The sequence below is a fragment of the Carettochelys insculpta genome, chromosome 5, assembly GCF_033958435.1.
Source record: "Carettochelys insculpta isolate YL-2023 chromosome 5, ASM3395843v1, whole genome shotgun sequence".
Classification (NCBI taxonomy): domain Eukaryota; kingdom Metazoa; phylum Chordata; order Testudines; family Carettochelyidae; genus Carettochelys; species Carettochelys insculpta.
In genome coordinates, this window is record NC_134141.1 from 65,875,001 (window position 1) to 65,894,523 (window position 19,523).

At 41.8% G+C, this 19,523-nt stretch overlaps 1 protein-coding gene across 4 annotated transcripts in view; it reads left to right on the forward strand.

The window, feature by feature from the left end:
- FBXL17 (F-box and leucine rich repeat protein 17) overlaps positions 1 to 19,523 on the forward strand; it is a 474,489-nt gene that overhangs the window by 435,167 nt on the left and 19,799 nt on the right. For all 4 annotated transcript variants that reach the window (XM_074994182.1, XM_074994183.1, XM_074994184.1 and 1 more), the window contains one exon: positions 16,199 to 16,341. In XM_074994182.1, the coding sequence (XP_074850283.1) occupies positions 16,199 to 16,341 (143 nt within the window). The remainder of the gene's footprint in view (positions 1 to 16,198; positions 16,342 to 19,523) is intronic.

Sequence of the window (19,523 nt, forward strand, 5' to 3'; positions counted from 1 at the left end):
ATAGAGATCTTCTGGAAGAACTTCTTTCAGAAGATTGCCATAGTGTAGCTGCAGCCATAGATATTTCTACAACACCTGTGTGCTATCAAGAAATGCAGTTAAACTCTGAGATACGTGGACAAGTTATGTGTCTAGCAAGTGGGTCTTTGTGCAATACAGATCCCTTAGAACACATAGTATTTGGTTGGCAAGCTGCAGACTGCCACATCCGTGTAGATTATCACAGCAGTTCAACACAGGTCTTGGAGGGTAAACGTACTGCAGCCAAAGCCTTTTTAATTGAGCTTTTGCACATGGCATCCAGTTTTGTTCCAGAGGGCCTAATTCTGTGGTCCTAGGGCTTATTCAGACAAAGTATCCACAATCAGGGAGGAATTTTGCCTGAGCAATGACTTTAGGCTTACTCTGGGTGCATTTTTAGAAGATAAAAATAAAATTATATGTCCTAGAGGACTGAAAGATGCATTGTTCAGGACTACTATGCTCCACTAGAAGTTAATCATAAGAGAAGGTTCTTTTTCATATGTAAGCTAATGTTTTTCTGTATTAAATGCATAGTCAGTGTTTCCTGTATGGAACTTAGATAAGCTATTTAACTTTTTTGTTAGTAAACACGTTAGTATATGGTAAATTGAAAATGTGTTTCAAATTTAATGTCATCTGTTTTACTATGCTGTGTACTTCATCAGTGAAAGGAGTTTGTTTTAAGATCGAAGAATTACTTAAATTTCAGAATGATATGGCATAGATGAGTGGAAATGCAATATCATAAAACATTCTGGCTATATCTACACTTGCCCCCTTCTTCAAAGGGGGCATGGTAATCAGTGTGATGGGAGATTATTAATGAAGTGCTATAATGAATATGCAGTATTTCATTAGGCAAATTCTCCCCCATGGCAACTTCAAAGTGTCAAACTTAGAAATTGCTGCAAGGGACAATTTGACAAATGAAGTGCTGCATATTAATTTCAGCACTTCATTAGTAATCTCCCAACACCCTGATTACCATGCCCCCTTGGAAGAAGGGGGCAAGTGTAGACATAGCCTGTATATAGTATCAGCTATTTGATCAAAATCTCTGTAATATATCTTCATAGTTTATATCATTCTTCTTTTAATATAATAGAACAGAAATTTAAGGTGCAAAACCTCCTTCAGATCCTCTTGTGTAATCTCTGTCAGTACAACATTGGTGTGTGTAATCTCTGCAGAGCTTTGTCCACTTGCTTTTTAAATAACTCAAGCAAAGCGACTTCTACATTTTTCCTTGGGAGAATATTCCACAGTCCAGCAGATCTGACTCTTACAAATTTTTCTTAATATTCAATCCACATCTTCCTTGGCTCATTTTCATCAAGATATTTCCCCCTGGACCCTCTTGAAAAATACTTCACCCTTCTTTGTTCTTAATCCCTTCAATTGCTTGTAGATTGTTATCACAAACTCTTTAATAGTACATTAGCCAAGACATACATACTGTAAATAAAATGTAATAATAAGTACCATAGGAAGAAAACAATTATCTGGCATGATTTAGTGGGAAGATTGGTTTCTACTTCATATGTAAGTCCTTAATGAGCTTAAAATTTTAAATGCGTATCTTTTTCAAAACTTAATACACTCATCCCTCGCTATACGAGCATAATTGGTTCCCAGATTTCTGCTCATAGGCAAAAAGTCATAAGAGCAACATTAAATTCCCATTAAAATACATGTAAAAGTCTCCAATTCATTCCAAGCACTTGTAACTTGATATAAACCAGTTGAGTTTGGGTACTTTTCTGATGTATTTCAATAGTTTGGCACCAGAAATAGGATGTAGTGTATGTGTATAGAGCAAGGATTCCCAGCCTATGGGTCCCATTAGATTTGTTAACGTTTGCCAGCTGGGCAGTTCCCAGCTGTAGTTCCCAGCTGTACGTGGCTGCTAAAGAAGCCGTTTGCAGTTTCTTAACACTGCTGCCTCAGACAGATATCTATCAATAGAGGTAGTTGCTGGAGATGGCAGCTATCTCTATCACTAGAGATAGCAATTATCCTATGCCTAGGTGCTGAAACCTTAACACTTGAGTTAATTGGTTTTAATGATGGTTACCTGCTGGGAGCAGGAGGGCTGGGGAGCCATCCAGCCTAGCAGCCCCAGTGAAGAGGCTGCAGGAGGAAGAGTGTCTAAGGCTGGGACTGTTCAGAGATGCCGGGGAGGGGTCTAAGACTGGGGGAAGTTTGGGACTGCTGCGGGGAGTGTAAGCCTGGGGGAAGTTTGGGGCTGCAGGGAGAATCTAAGGCTAAGGGCAGTTTGGGACTGCTGGGGGTGGGGTATGAGTCTGGGGGTAGTTTGGGGCTGCTGGGGAAATCTAAGGCTGAGGGCAGCTTGGGGCTGCTGAGGGGCTCTAAGGCAGGAGGTGGTTTGGGGTTGCTGGTGGGGTTAAGGCTGGGGGCAGTTTTGGACCTGGGGTGGGCTTTAAAACCTGGCTGAGGGTGAGGTCTGCAGGGCAGGGGGGACACAACTAATACAGTAAACCCTCGAGTTACCCAGGGGTGGTTCCTGCAACCCCTGCATAACTCAAATTTTCCTGCAAGGGGAGGGGAGCCAGGAACCACCGGGGTTAGTCAGTTTCCTGGCTCCCAGAGTGGCAGGAGCTGGGAACCAGGGGAAGGCTGGTTCCAGTCTCCCCATGGCTTGCAGCACCTGGAAACTGATGAGCTCATGGCTGGTCAGTTTCACATTCCCGCCAGCACAGGGGAGGGAACTAGGCTAAGAGTTTTCTCCCTGTCTTCCCCCAGCCACTTGGCTGTCAGACAGTTGCATGTCTGAGGGAAGGGAGAAAGAAGGCTCCAGCTGGGGGGCTGCGGGTCTCCCTGCCCCTGCCAGGGACCCCACAGCTGGAGCAGAGCCAGCTGCAGGTCTCCCTGCCCCCCAGGCCAGGGACCCCACGACTGGCTCATATAAGTAGGGGAAGTTCACTTGTTTAGTGAACAAACGTTGGTATGTATGTTCCTCGTTTTAGTGAGTACTCGTTAGTAAAGTACTTGTCAAACGAGGGATGAGTGTAATAAATTGGATCTAATAAACCAGCCTAAAGTTATTTTAAAGAATGCACATATGCTTACATTGAGATGGTTTTCTTCAATCAATTATGACCAATATTTGAAGACCTCCCCCACCAAATCCTGCTCTGTTGTTGGCCGATGTGGTGCTTGTTGCATATGCAATATGTAGATGATGGAAAGAAATCAATATTAACACAACTAACTTGCAGAATGATGTCTTTTCAGATAAACTGAGCTAGGTATTTTTAAGATAGGAAGTGTTCTACTATATACTCTTCCAGGTGCATTTTAGTTAAAAAAAATTCTGTAAAGAGATCTAATTTTGTTCAATTACATTGGACAGTCAATCACATTATCTGGATAAATATTGATGCAAAGTATGGTGTTCTTTTATGTTTTTCCCCAATAACTAAATTAAAATGAAGTTAAGTTTAGGACAATGTATCAGTAATTTAGGCTAAATATTAATTATAGGCCGTGTCTACACTAGCCCCAAACTTCGAAATGGCCATTTGCGTGGCCATTTCGAAGTTTGGGGCTAGTGCAGACGTAGCCTTAGAGATGTAATTATTCTCACAACAAAGTTTTAAACCCAAAGTTAAGAAATAAACTCTAAATAACTCCAAATATGTTGACAGGTGGAATAATAGAGTTAACAATTTCAAGCAGTCGTATTTCTGCCCTCTTGTGGCAATAACCACATGATTATAATTAAGGTGTTCAGTGAGTATGGTCCTGTATTAAATTAAACTGATTTCATATTAGACATTTTTCATTTATTTGCTTTGATCATATTCCTGCAGAGCAGAGTTAAAGTTAACTCATAAGTATTTGCCAAATTTGCTTGTACATTTTTACAAAATTCATTCTCTTCTGAAAAAAACAAGTTCGGTCATTTTGAGGAAGAGATGCTGTATTTTTCATCTATAACAAAGAAGCTGAATCCTTGTTTCAACTGGGAAACTTAGTTCCACCTGAACTGTGGCACTACCAAAGGAAGCTCTATTTTTATGTTAAATTGGGACCATTTATTAAGAAAAACCTAGAAATCAAATTAAAGTTAAAATTAAGCCAGATGTCACTTGCTGGTGGATGGATTGGGAGGAAGAAATTAAGGATGTGGGAGGCAGAACAGATGGTACAATAGAGGTCTGTATAACCTGTATGGAAAGTGGCAGGAGGTGTCCAAACATCTTGGTGTGATGGCTTCCAATAGGTGCCTTTGTTGTGTGGTGGGAGTGGGGAGATCGAGAGTCAGGCTGGGAGAATAGCCATAAGAGCCTCACTTAGCTGAATTCATTGGTCTACATCCCAGGCATAGGAGTTGAAATGGGAAGCAGCTAAAACTTAAACTGCAGTTACAGTCTCAAATTCTGCATGCAATCCCAGAATATGTAAATCATTAGCATAGCTTGTCTGATGCTGCTGTGTGCCAAGCCTTGTCTGCAAAATGAAAATCTCAGTTTCCATTGGCTTCACTGGAAGCTGAAAGAGCTCAGTATTTGGCAGGATCAAACTATGATCTAGCTAACACTGATGACATTTAAACTGCCACTAATAAGAACATAAGAACGGCCATACTGGGTCAGACCAAAGGTCCATCTAGCCCAGTATCCTCTCTGCCGACAGTAGCCAATGCTTGGTGCCCCAGAGGAGGTGAACTGAAGACAATGATCAAACGATTTGTCTCCTGCCATGCATCTCCTGCCTTCGACAAAAGGCTAGGCACCATACCTTACCCCTTGCTAATAGCCATCTATGGACCTAACCTCCAAATATTTATTGAGCTCTTTTTTAAACTCTGTTAGAGTGCTGGCCTTCACAGCATCCTCTGGTAAGGAGTTCCACAGGTTGACTGTGCGCTGTGAAGAAAAACTTTCTTTTATTAGTTTTGAACTGCTACCCATTAATTTCATTTGGTGTCTTCTAATTAATTTCAAAATTAACATCTGATTAACTTAAATGAGCACCTTTCACACTGCTGTTTCTGTTTTCAGATGCATTTAGCCTTGTCCATGCTAGAAAAGTTGCACCATTTTAAATAAATCAGTCTAGTTAAATTAATCAAGCCCCTAATGCAGTGCATTAGAAAGTGGTTAACTGGGCTTCATTCTTCCTTAAAACATTTCCAAGTGTTCGTGGTGGTATTTGTCCTTCCCATTCTACAAAGGAGTCACCACCACTCAAGACAGTGTCTCCACACCATCCAGCATGGCTCTGGTGCAAAGTGTCTTAATTTAGACTTTGAAAGAGGGAGGATTGAGCAGAGTGCAAACTAAAACGGGCATTAGAAGGGAGAAAAGGTTGGTAAAAATACTGAATGATTCAATATTAAATATGTTGAAATGATGATAAAATCTTAAAACAGAACTTTATTAATTACTTTTTTGGATTCTTCTGCTAGCTAGGTGCCGTTTGGTTTTGTGTCTGTTTTTCTATTGTTTCTGCATTTATGTTTTAAGTCTTCCTGTCTTTCATAATAAAATGCACCTTTGACTCTTCTGCCGTCATGAATGCATTATGAGTTTTCAAAGCACAGTGCAGTCCGCCAAACTTACAATGAAAGATGTTAATCATATAGATACTGCAACATACTGGTCATCATGAGAAATTCATAGCCTGCCTTGACGAAGTACTGCTGTCCCATGGACCTCTGACCGGAGACCCAACACAAAAGTGGGACCAGTTCAAAACCCTGGTGATGGAGTCAGCCAAGTTAACACTAGGACTGAAAAAGAGAGTTCACCAAGACTGGTTCGATGAAAATGACAAAGCCATCATGAAGATCTTAGAGGAAAAACAGATCGCATGTCTACTATGGCAAAACAATCAGTCCTCAATCTCCAAATGTGATTGTTTCAGACACCTTCAGAGCCAGATGCAAATGTCACTTCGCAAACTGCAAGATGAGTGGTGGGAGAGTAAAGGTGATGAAGTCCAATACTGCGCTGACACCAAGAACTCCAAGATGTTCTTCAGTGCTATCAAAGCTATATATGTACCTTCAAAGCCAAGTACTATACTTCTCCTGCAAATGGCATGACCCTTCTGAGGGAGAAGAACAGCATCAACAAAAGGTAGAGAGAGCACTTCAGCAACCTTCTCAACAGACCCTCCATCGTTGACCCTGTGGCCCTAGACAAGATCCCTCAGAAATGCACAGTAGACTGTCTTGACCTGCCCCCTACAATGGATGAGGTCAAAAAGGCAATCAGCCAAACCAGCTCTGGCAAAGCCCCTGGGATGGAGAGTATCCCTGCTGAAATTTTCAAAGCGGCAGGACCAGTGTCACTTGAAGCCTTTCACAACATCTTGATCAGCATCTGGGAAGAAGACTTTAAGGATGCCACAATCATCTCACGCTTCAAGAACAAGGGCAACAAAGCTGACTGTGGAAATTACTGGGGCATCTCCCTTCTCTGTACTGCTGGGAAGATCTTGGCTTGTGTCATCCTCAACTATCTGATCATCAGCATCTCGGGGGAGAACCTACCAGAGGCCCAATGTGGTTTTCGCCCAGGCCGCGGCACCATTGACATGATCTTTGCTGTTCGTCAGGTCCAGGAAAAGTGCATAGAGCAGAACCTGGATCTGTACGCTGTCTTTACAGACCTGACCAAGGCATTTGACACTGTCAACAGAGAAGCCCTGTGGATTATCCTGTCAAAACTTGGCTGCCCAAGAAGATTTGTTAACCTCATGCGCCTGTTCCACGATGACATGATTGGCTTTGTTCTTTCAGATGGCGAGTCCTCAGATCCATTTGAGATATCCAATGGTGTGAAGCAAGGGTGCGGGCTGGCCCCAGTGTTATTCAACCTCTTTTTCACATGCATCTTCAGCCACGCAGTTAGGGACCTGGGCCATGGAGTCTACATAAAATACAGACTTGATGGGTCACTTTTCAGCCTTTGTCGTCTGAATGCTATCACCAAGATGCTTGAGAGGCTCATCCTTGAAGCTCTTTTTGCTGAGAACTGTGCAGTTATGGCACACAAGGAGTCTGATCTCCAGCTCATCGTCAACAAGTTTGCTGACACCACTCACCTCTTTGGTTTGACCATCAGCCTAGGAAAGGCCGAGGTACTGTTTCAACCTGCTCCAGGATCTGCTGCTCTCCCCACTTCAATCTTTATTGAAGGAGCAGAGTTAAAAACAGTAGACGAGCTCAAATACCTTGGCAGTGTGATAGCCAATGATGGCTCCCTCGACAAAGAAATCAATGCCAGAATCTGCCAGGCCAGCTGGGCACTAGGACGTCTGAGAGTGCGAGTGTTGAATCAGCACAATAACCGACAGTCCACTAAACTGAAAGTGTACAAGGCTGTAGTCCTGACCAGTCTCCTGTGTGGCTGTGAAACCTGGACCTGGTACAGAAAACACATAAAACTGCTGGAGCGCTTCCACACATGCAGCCTGAGGTCAATACTGCACATCAGATGGCAGGACAGAGTTACGAACCTGGAAGTCCTGGACAGAGCAGGAACTACAAGCATTGAAGCCATGATTCTGAAAGCCCAGCTTCACTGGACAGGGCACGTCATATGAATGGAGGAGTCAGGAATCACTAAACAACTCCTCTGCGGTGAACTCTCCCAGGGCAAAAGGAATCAAGTTAGGCCTTGCAAGAGGTATAAAGACTGCATGAAGGCCAACATTGCTCATGCTAGTTTAAAGCCAGATCAGCAAGAGCAGCATGCAAAAGGCCGAGCAGGCTGGCGTGCTCTCGTACGACACACATATAACAACTTTGAAGAGCAGCGACGCGTACGCCTCATTGATGCTTGTGAGAGGAAGAAAGCAATAGCAACAGCCACACCAACAGAGCCACAACAATACCCTTGCCCCCACTGTGAATGCCCATGCTGTTCGAAGCTTGGACTCCGATGAGCCTGTGCAAGCTCAGGACGTCATCGTCAGACACGACGGACTACCTACTTACTTACTTACTGCCCTTCTTCTTCAGAGTAATCGAATGTTTTGTTTTGTTTTATTGTAGACAATTATTCTTTGGCAACAGACAGAAATAGCTAAAAAGGTATCAAGAAGTTCAGTTTGTCAAAATGTACTTGTGGCTGATGGCAACTTATGGAAAATGAGGCTTTTTGTTCCTAACATTTATGTCACTACAGGTTGAACCTCTCTGGACCTGGACATTCTGGTCTGGCAAGATCCCTGGTACAGCAGGACCATGGATGTTGCTAGATCAGAGAAACTCTGGACCAGTGAGTCTCAGCAGCAGAGACTGCCAGCAGCCAGTAATGGAGTCAGTCCAGAGCAGACAGATGGATTAGGCAGATAGCAGAGCCTGGTGAGCAAGGCAGGGGCAGAGAGCCCAGCCAGGAAGCCAGGAGCAGAACCCCGCCGGCAGCCCTGTGGCAGGGAGTCCCACTGGCAGCCTGGGGCCAGGGGGCTGGGCCAGCAACCAGGAGGGGACCCTGGCCAGTAGGCTGGCAGCTCTCCAAGAGAGCCTGAAGGTCTGACTTCCCCAGTTCAGTAAACTCCATTGGGACTTGACTGGTCTTGAAGAAGTGTGCTGGAGCAGGGAGGTCCAACCTGTATAATTTTTATTTTTATGTTCCTTAAATTTAAATGGTTATAGAAATATTGAATTTTCGTTGTGGATAAACCAATAATTAGAATAAATTAACAGCTACTTAGTTTTCTTGCAGTTGTTTTTAATATGTTTCTTATTATAGTAGCACCTATGCAGCCAGCAAAGTTTAGGACCCCATTGTGCTAGTCATTGTACAGACACATAGTAACATGGCTCCAGCCTTGAGGAGCTGACATATAAATGGACAATGTGGACAATGGATTCAAAGAGGTGGACTGACCTACTAAAGTCACAAAGTAAATCGGTGGCAGAGCAGGGAGTAAACCCTAATTTTCTGTATTCTCATTGCCTAATCCACTACACAATAATGTCTCTCAGGTGAGCTGAAAATGACATGTCAATTACTCCACTTGTGTATGCAAATATACATGTGGAAACCTAACTAGCTGTTTGCACATGCAAATACAAGATGTGCAGCAGATAGTACAGCAAAGAAATTGTTCACACAGTTTCTGGAATTCATAGAATCATAGTTTCATAGACTCCTGGGGCTGGAAGGGACCTTAGGACGTCATCAAGTTCAGCCCCCTGTCCTAAGCAGTATCAGCCCTAACTAAATCATCCCAGCCAGGAGTTTAAAACCTCTGAGGATGGAGATTCCACCATCTCCCTCAGTAATACATTCCAAGGACTTGAACACCCTCCTAGTGAAATCACCCCTCACGCTTCTTTTCTGCAAATGAAATAAGCCCAAATCCCTCAGTTTGTCCTTGTATGTCATGTGCTCCAGCCCCCTAATCATTTTCATTGCCCTCCACTGGATCTTCTCCAATGCATCGAAATCCTTTCTATGCTGGGGGGCCCCAGAACTGGATGCAGTACTCCAGGTGCAGCCTCACCAGTGATGACTAGAGGGAAATAATAACTTCTCTAGATCTGCTGCAAATGCTCCTCCTAATGCACCCCAATATGCCATTCACCTTCTTGGCTACAAGGGCACACTGCTGACTCACATCCAGTCTCTCATCCACTGTAATCCCCAGGTCCTTTTCTGCTGCACTGGTACTTAGCCATTTGGTTCCCAGCCTGTAACAGTGCTTGCGATTCTTCCATCCCAAGTGCAGGAGTCCTTGTTGAACCTCATCAGATTTCTCTTTCCCAATCTTCCTATTTATCTAGGTCACTCTGGACCTTAACCCTACCCTCCAACATATCTACCTCTCCAACTAGTTTAGTGTCATCCTGAAATTTGCTGAGCATGCAATCCATCCCCTCATCAAGGTCATTAATAAAGATGTTGATCATTACCGGCCCTAGAACTAATCCCTTGGGCACTTCACTTGAAACCAGCTGCCAACCAGACATCAAGCCATTGATTACTACCAATTGGGGCTGACCATCTAGCCAGCTTTCTAACCACCTTGCAATCCAGTTGTCTAATACATACTTCCTTAATTTGCAGGCAAGAATATTGTGGAGTCCATATAAAAAGCTTTGGATCCATTGACTTCTCAATGTCCACAGAGCCAGTTACCTCATCACAGAAGCTAATCAGATTGGTCAGGCATGACTTGCCCTTTGTGAATCTATGTTGACTGTTCCTTATCACTTTCCCCTTTTCCAAGTGCTCCAAAATGGATTCCTTGAGGATCCCTTCCATGATTTTTCCAGGGACTGAGGTAAGGCTAACCGATTGATAGTTCCCTGGATTGTTGTTCTTTCCTTTTTTAAAGATGGGAAATATTTTTGCCTTTTTCCAATTATCCGGGACTTTTCCCGATCTCCATAAGTTTTCAGAGATAATGGCCAAAGACTCTGCAATGACATTTGCCAATTCCCTCAGTACTCTTGGATGCAGTAAATCCAGACCCAGCGATTTGTGTATGTCTAGCTTTTCTAAATAGCTCTTACCTTGTTGTTTCCCTACCAACAGCCACCCAGCTCCTTCCCATAATGCAGTAGTGTGGGAGGCGACCTTGCCTGTGAAGACAAAGGCAAAAAAGGCATTGAGTACTTCAGTTTTTCCCACATCATATGTTAGTAGGTTACCTCCCTCATCCAGTAACAGCCCCCCACCCTCCCTCATGACCCTCTTATTGTTAACATGCCTGTAGAAACCTTTCTTGTTACCCTTCACATTCCTTGCTGGCTGCGGTTCCATTGTGCTTTTGCTTTCCTGATTACTCCCCTGCATTCTTGAGCCATATAGTTATACTCCTCCATAATCATCTGTCCTAGTTTCCACTTCTTATACACTTCCTTGTTGAGTTTAAGCTTGCCATGAATTTCCCTGGTAAGCTAAGCTGGTTGCCTGCCATATTTGCTTTTCTTGCTGCCCATAGGGATGGTTTGTTCCTGTGCCTTCAATAAGACTACTTTAAAATACTGCTAGTTGTCCTAGACTCCTTTTCCCTTCATATTAGCTTCCCACAGGATCCTGCCCACCAGTTCCCTGAGGGAGTCAAAGTCTGCTTTTTGAAAAAGTACCCTTATCTGCTCCAGAAATGTGTGTTTTGAATGCATGTGTTTATAATACATGGTCATAGAGCAGTAAAATACAGTATTTCAATTTGTGATACCAGATTTTAATGCAATGCTTTAAATTCTGTGGTTTACTAAAATGATAGCTGCCAATCTGGTGACAATGAACCACAGAGTGTCGCTTAAATCTGCATCTCCTTATATGGCTCTTCAGAATATTTCTGTTTTGCTGCCTGTCATCCATAATATTATAATTGATTAGAACTTTATAGAATTGTGAGGGATTTAATAATGCAACATAATTCAATGAGCTCCATCTGAAAACATCAAATGTCACAGAAATTTTTGAACTTCTTTAAATTTGTTCAAGGTAAAAACTGCTACTGAACGTGTTTTTTAAATTTTAAATTATAGTTTCTTTATATCATACCTCATAGAAACATTTGTGTTTTAAAGACCCTCTTGTATTGTTTCTGCTAACATTGGTATTACAGTAGCACATATAAGGTGCGTCTATATGGCCCCTCTCTTTCAGAAGTGCCATGCAAATGTGGCCAATTGGACATGCAAATGAGGTGCAGATCTAAATATCTTGAGCCTCATTTGCATGTTCCCATGTGATCTGGCTTCCAGAAGAGCCATTTCCAGACGCCATAACAGCCATGTGGATGGGATTCCTTCCAAAGGAAATGCTTCTTTCAAAAGCATGCATCTTCCTGAAAAAATTAGGAAGGTGGGTGCTTTTGAAAAAGCAGTTTCCTTTTGAAGGAACCCCATCCACACAGCTGATTTGGCTTCCAGAAGAGGCTCTTCTGGAAGCCAGATCACATGGGAATATGCAACTGAGGCTCAGGATATGTAAATCTGTGCCTCATTTTCATTTCTGATCAGCTGCATTTGCATGCCCCTTCCGAGGGGCCTTGTAGATGCAGCTATAATGTGCTAGTCAGTGTTCAGGCATATAGGAATAATTTGAATGTTCTGGATTAAGAGGAACAATTGACTGGTAGGTAGAAATATATTAATGATAGCAGTCTAATAACAACAATAGCTATCCATCTAGCTTTGTGAAAATTTACTTTCTGTTTTCCAAATCCTGGTGCTCTTGATTTTCTTTTTCATTCTGTTATATTGTTTTTTAGAAATTATGCATAAAATTAAATGTCTGAGGAAGAGATCATCAATAAATAAACAATAGCCAAATATGAGTGGGGTTTGTGTAATTTGGTATTCAAAAATTACAGAGTAGTATATAGACCCGTCCGTTCTATGATACAAAAGAAATCAGAACTGTTTTACTGCCTACGTGAAAAAGTCCAGTGAAATTTAACAGATTAAATCAATAATGTACTATAGAAATAAAATAAGATTTTACTCAAAATCTTTAAAAAACAAAGGCAAGTAATCAATATAAAGATCTCACTTTTCTCTGAAATTATTTACCTATTATTATTACAAGGAATACCTATAAGTTTGTTTACTTTGTGTATTTGGCAATATTTTGGACTGCTGATGGCTGGACAGGTGCCTCCAGGTGTGATTTAGAGAACACTGGCTACCTACCTGTCCAAATTACTGCAGCCTTCTTTGGGTCTTTGGGTCCTTTAAGAGTCACAGCACTGCTTGGAATCTTTTTGTCACTGGACCCTACCCAGCATAATCCATTCTAAAATTTACAAGAGTGGAATTCTCAAAAGATGGCTGTTTCCCACAGTGGCTGAGCAGGGAGAATTCCTTGCCACCCCACTTTGCTGGTTTTAGGACCTCTTTACACCACTCCATTTATTTTAACAAACATGAAGCTTTCTTCTGGTGAGTTTTGTCTTTTTTTTTCTTGGCCTTCCACATAGCAGTAAGGGAAGGAAAAACACTTATAAAAGAAGGAAAATATGAATTATAATATTGCAAAATTTGTCAGGGAGAATTAAGGATGGGTATAGTACCTGAGGTGATGTGTTACTAATTTTTTGAAAATTATATTTCAAATTGACCGTGTCCTTTTCATTTTATGATATTCCTGCCACAGGATTTTAAATTAGCTTACAGAATTCCCTAGAGCAGGGCTTTCCAAACTTCATTGCACACTGATCCCTTTCTGACAACAAAAATTACTTTATGACCCAAGGAGGAGAGACCAGCCTGACCCCACCTGAGCCACACTTCCCTAAGTTTGGGGAAACACAGAGTCCAAGACTAACTATTCTGGGGAGGGAAGCCAAAACTGAAGCTCAAGGCCTCCAGCCCCAGGTAGGGAACCTGCAACCTGATCCCCGCTGACCAGGGCTGAAGCTTTCAGGCTTTGGCTTTAGCCCTGGTCAGTGGAGCTTGGGCATCAGCCCTGGGTCCCAGCAACTCTAAGCCAGACCCAGTGACCTCCATAAAAGGGGACCATGATGCACTTTGAGATCCTGAGCCACTGTCCTAGAGAAATGTATCTTTTACATAATTTTATATATTAATTTAAAAATTCTGAAGAAAGTTCATAATCCTCTGTTCTGTTTTCATAAGAATGACACACAAAAGACCTGTTTAGAGGAAAAATGTAAGAAAGCTATATGCGCTTTGCTAACACCACATCACTTCCCATTAGCCATTCTGTGTTGGCGAGGCACTTTTACTGGAGGACTTCTGAACCAAAATTTAAAAATTCTGCTCATGATATTGTAAAATTCTGCAAATTGTATTTGTCAAAAGAACACTGTATAATCCTACTGGTTTCATCTGTTTTATTCGCTCATTTCAGAATTCTTGTGAACAAGCATGTCTGTAATAATACAAACACACACAAAAATTCCCCCAAGAGTACAGATGTAACGAAAGCCCTATGACAACCCAGTTCCTGCTTCTCTGCCTCCCTTCCAGATCCCAGCCAGGCAGGGGAGGTCACACACTCACACCCTCTTCCCTCTAGACGTCAGCCACCTGCCCAACTAACCCAGCCCAGACACTCACAGGTCCTGCCCTCCTAGAGCCCAGGCACCCAGAGGGAAAAGCAGCCCAGTGCTGGATCCTCAGCTTGCACAGAGTTTCTTGCATTCTTCCACCCCCTTTCTTCAGGGTGTGCTGGGAACTGCAATTGCTGGAGACTCTCCAGTTTCCTCCCCCTTTCCCCAGCCTTGTGTTCTATTTACAAACTTGGCTACATTGGGTCTAGTGGCAGGCAACATTTGTACAGCCAATTTCTGTGGAGGAAAAAAGGAAGTTCTGCATGTACAATGTGAATTTCTGCATTGTGCTGTGACCCATAATTCCCCCAAGCATCTTTTTAGAGATGATAAGGAAGTAGAAGGAATGGTACTGGCAGTATGATCAGAAAAGAACCAGGATGCTGATGCTCTACGTCACATGAAACCACATCTTAATGTATGCAACAAATTGCAGAATAAATAAATGATGCCAATTACAGGATTAAATTACTGTTACTCCTTTTTGCACAACTAGTTTACCCAGTTTTCAGGGTAGGTTCACCAAAACAATAGCCAGCCCTATGAATTTGATCAGTAAAACAACTCTGCCCACTCTGAGCTCTGCTCTTAACCAGTCTTGTATGTCCCTTTGTTTGGGCAATGGCTTCTATGGTTTCTACTATTTGACTCCAAAAGGAGCTTAACTCCTTACATTTATCCTGAATGAAGGGCAACTGTTACACCCATCAGCTTCACCCTATCTCCACATTTCCACACACATGCTTGGAGAGAACAGGGCAGTGGCAGCATGGCATGGGACACAACCAAGCTGCTAGTTTGAGAGTGAGAGAATCTAGGAGGACCAGCAAGGCGGGACAGGCTACTCATTTTGCCCCATGGATTCACAGGTTCCTTATACATTAGCACTAGTTCTGCAATGCCAGAGGGGAAATATGCTACAACGGTTGTGGTGTTTGGTAAAGAAAAATGTTCATCGTGGAGAATGAGATATGGGAGAAGCTCATATGCTCATGGCAAGGAAGTACAGCAAGAAACATACTTCACAGTTTATACCAATGGCCGCAGCTGTAATTCCTTTTCCATAATACTGTAACTATTACTATATGATTTTGTATTAAGTTTAAAAAGATCTGTATTTGAAAACAAGCAAAAGTCATTGACAGTGTATCTGATACAGGACATGACTAATAAAATCATACAGAAATTCTGATTTTTATTGGAAAAAGTGCCACTTACAAGGCTATCATAAGATACAGCAAGATGGTGGTGTTACAGCATTAGTACGAGCTATGAAAAGCAAGGGTGGTGCACCATAGAGTACATTGTTATAGAAAATATTATGCATACTGGAAATATTCTTGGTTTCGATCAGTCAGGGAATGTCTCATTATTCCCTGAGTATTCCTGTAGTTCTGGTTTATCAGTTTGGCAACTCTACAGCAGAGTTTGTGTTCACAAAAAGAATACAATCTCTGTTGTTGTTGTAGGAGAGTCATGTGAAATTGTGCTTTATTTTATAGTAATTTCACAGATGGATTGATCCTTCAGAAAATCGATTGGAGGAGTCCACATAGTATACAATTCTGCTAACAGATCTCTAGAAACATCTAATGTCCTATCTAGTGGGATAATATATCTTGAAGCACTTTGACAGTATATAATACATATAACAGTAAGTTTGTTTGTTTGCAGTTTAGAGGAGAGACACTCCAGTAACTGAAGCTGAATTGAGTTAGTCTGATCATTTTTAACATTACATGATTTGTTTTCTGTAAATAGTTCAGAGAAGGCGTTCAAATTAATTGTACATAATTCACTGTAACATATTTCTTTCACTAGCATACACTCTTAAGTATTACAATCTTGTTTTTAATTCCTAATTTGGAAACGTACAGGTTTTTATGTTGTAGTGAAGTACTAATGTAGAAAATGTTGTATCTCTTGACAATTCACAAGATGTTTATCAAAAGGAAAAACATTATGCGGATGAGGAGAGAAAGCTATGTGCTGCACAGCATGCTAATGTGGGATGTTTTAAGCTTACCTGTCCCCCCCGCCCCATATGAAAAATGCTGTAGGAGAAGTTTAGTCCCAATTGCATTATTTCAGGTCTGTGCATTTAACCTAGTTGCTCCGTCTTTGCAATGAACTTGTGTACTTTGTTGTTCGTATCTTACAGCTCTGATAGCCATTGGACGATACAGCATGACAATAGAGACAGTGGATGTTGGATGGTGTAAAGAAATTACAGACCAGGGAGCCACCCAAATTGCACAAAGCAGCAAGTCTCTCAGATATTTAGGGTTGATGAGGTGTGATAAGGTAAGTAGCCTCCATGTAGAATGGCTATAGACTTCTGAGTATATATGTGTGTGGAATGTGTGAGACATGGTCTTTTTTCCCTATAAATATCTTTCTTTTTCAGGTGATTGCACATGTCCATTCTAATGTAGGTGAATGCTCTTTAAACACAGTTGTTGGAGAGCTTTTCACCTTAGTGAGACATATCAGGGTGGCTTAAGCCCATTCTGCCACTATGCGCCATGTTTACTGGTATACAAGGGCAGAGTCACCTCCATTCACCCTTAGTTCCTTCTTACCTCCAGTGATGGTTTGTTGGAGCCCTTCCCCAGGTCTGGCTAACAAACATTTATTTCCCTCGCTCTTTATACATAGTCTGTTTCTGGTTTAGTAAGCAGTTAGATGCAGTGTGTAGTTAGTGTTAGGTTTTAGTTGGTAGGTCACTATAGGACTAGAAGTGATTTTTGAGACTGGGAAGAGAGCCACGTCTGGCTGTCTGGGGTTCCAGTCCTACCAGCAGTGATCAGTGGTCCACACCCCATCTGCTTGAAATGCCTTTGGGAGTTCCACATCAGAGACAAGTACTAAATTTGCAAAGTATTTATTCTCTAAATAGAGAGAATTAAGTGTTGTCTTATGGAGGTGGAACATCTCCAGCAGAGTTATGGGGTCAAGAGCATACTCTGAAGTTTGTGTAGTAAATTATTCTTGTCAGAGTGGGTCACCCTCCATCCACAGAGTGGTTCATGATTCAGGGGTAATTATTATTAGAGGTAATTAGTCTTCTCTGAACTAATGGGCAGACCCTTAAGACATTTTTGTGGCTGTTCCTCTCGTTTCTCCACACCCAGTGTTCATTATGGTCACAGGTTCTTCATTCTTTCCTGGGTAGGGAGCACACATCAGAACTCTAAAACCTCAAGGGTTTTGGTTTTTGCAGGATCTGACTCATAAGCATCAGGGAGATGTTTGCTATCCCATACAAAGGAGCTGAAAGGGGGACAGAGAATGGCCCCTGCCCTTTTCTACCAGTATGCAGAGTCATGTGGTGGCAGAGGGTGCTCAAGCCAACTCAGTAGGTACATCTGAGAAAAAAAAGTTCTCCAGCATATGTTTACAAGTTCCTCACACTCCTACAGTGGAATGGACATGTACAACACAACTTAAAGAACAACTATGGAAAGGTAGGTAACTTTGTTTGTTTGTTTGTTTGTTTGTCTGTTTCCTTTCATTGTTACATAAGTCTTGTAACAGGTTGTATTTCAGATTTAATACAGGAGCTAGTCCTAGAGAAAAAGAGAGCATGGTAGCTTTTTGCTGACCTAGTTTTTTTATGTGCATCCTTAGGCTGTTGGCTCTGAGATGCTAACACAAGTTTCATGTACAAGCTATCCTCTTCTGCTGTGATAGATGATTGGTGTGTTATATCATTAATATAACAGAAGTACAAGAATAAAAAAAATGCTGTAGTGTTACTTTTAAAGGAAATTATTTTCTATGGCTCCATACTTTTCATCAACTTGAATCAAACATCAAACATTAATCGAGAATGTAGATGTAGAGATAAGGCTATGAGAAATCAAATTCATGAACTTTGGGAGTAAAAAAAAAAGTTACGTAGAGTATTTTAAAATTGTCTGTACTTACTGCTTTTGTGTTAAAAATAAACAAATGTAAAGATTAATTTTAAATGGAATTTTAACTGTAATTTTGCAATTATTTGAAAGTTGGTAAATGGAATGGATGAACATTCCACCTAGATTTAGATTTAAGCAGGTTAACTTCATAGCATGTACAGTTATGGAGCTTTGGGGAAAGTAGGAATTTGGGATTATCCTTTGCTAGAGCTAATACATTTTCACATCAGGAAGTCCTGACTCAAAGGCTGTGGCTGCACTGCCCCTCCCTTTTGGAAGGGGTATGCAAATACAGTGATCGGAAATGCAAATGAGGCTCACCCCATTGGCTTACTCGCTCAGGATCTTGATTCTGGAAGAGCTGTTTTGAAAGCCAAAAACAGCCTTGTAGACAAGGTTAATGTGGAAGGAAACCCCAGCTTTTGAAATCACCTTTCTTCCTGAAAAAAAAAAAAAGGAAGAAGCATGCTTTCAAAAGCAGGGTTTCCTTTTGAATGAACCACATCTACACGGCTGTTTTGGCTTTCAAAATCAGCTCTTTTTGAATCGAGAGCAGCACATGTATGCAAATGAGGCATGAGATATTTACATCCACGTCTCATTTGCATTTCCGATCAGCTGTATTTGCGTGCCACTTCCGAAAGGGAGGGGCAGCGTAGCACAGCCAAAATGTCAAAGTTTAGTGGGACAGGATAGGAAAAATAGGCATACTGCTCAGAGTAAACAAAAAAGCTAGAGCGTTCATATCTGAATTATTTTCAGAGTCTCAATTAAAATGTATATTGCTTTGCATAAATTATGTATTTCTCTAAATACAGTTTTAAGAATTAGTTCTGATTAAAGCTATGCTGAATGTTTAATCTGTGTCAAAATACAAAAGGTCTTAATCTGAGCCTTTGTTTTATCTTTAATAAGGTTCTCTTGGGTTCAGTCAGAAATAACAATGAAATTCATTTATCAAAAAAATCATCTCTTCCTCCTTCTGCCTTCTTTTTTTTCCTTTTCACACTCTATCCTATAAAAAGAAGAGATGGAAAGCATAATTAAAACATACATTGAATTCAGAGCTGTTTCAGCTGCTTGATTCTATGAAACAGTTAAGCTTGTCTCTAAGGTAATCACATGTTTAAGTGTTTTCTTGAATATGGTAAAAGCTTGGTTATCTAGTACCCACATAACCAGTGCATTGTGTTAACCAGTCTGCCTCATCCCAGTTACCCAGCCAGCTGGTTGCCATGGGGGGGCTGCGTTACCTGTCTGGGGCCAGCTGCTATCCGACGTGAATGTCTGTGAACTGTTGACCTTGATCAACCACGGCCTACAGATCCATGGAGAAGTGTCCCTTTTGGCTTATGAGCTTGGCCGTGCTATGCTCCACGGCACAGAGTGGGATGCAGGTCCCTTCGATAGCCCTGATGCAGTTCAGGAAACCCAGTGCAGCAAATCTGGCCACAGCTGCATCCATGTCTCCCAGATGGATGACCCTCTGCAGCAGGAGGGTGTGGATGGACGTCACAACCTGCTGGGGGAGGGGACCAAACACACAATCAGGGACTGAGGGAGGAA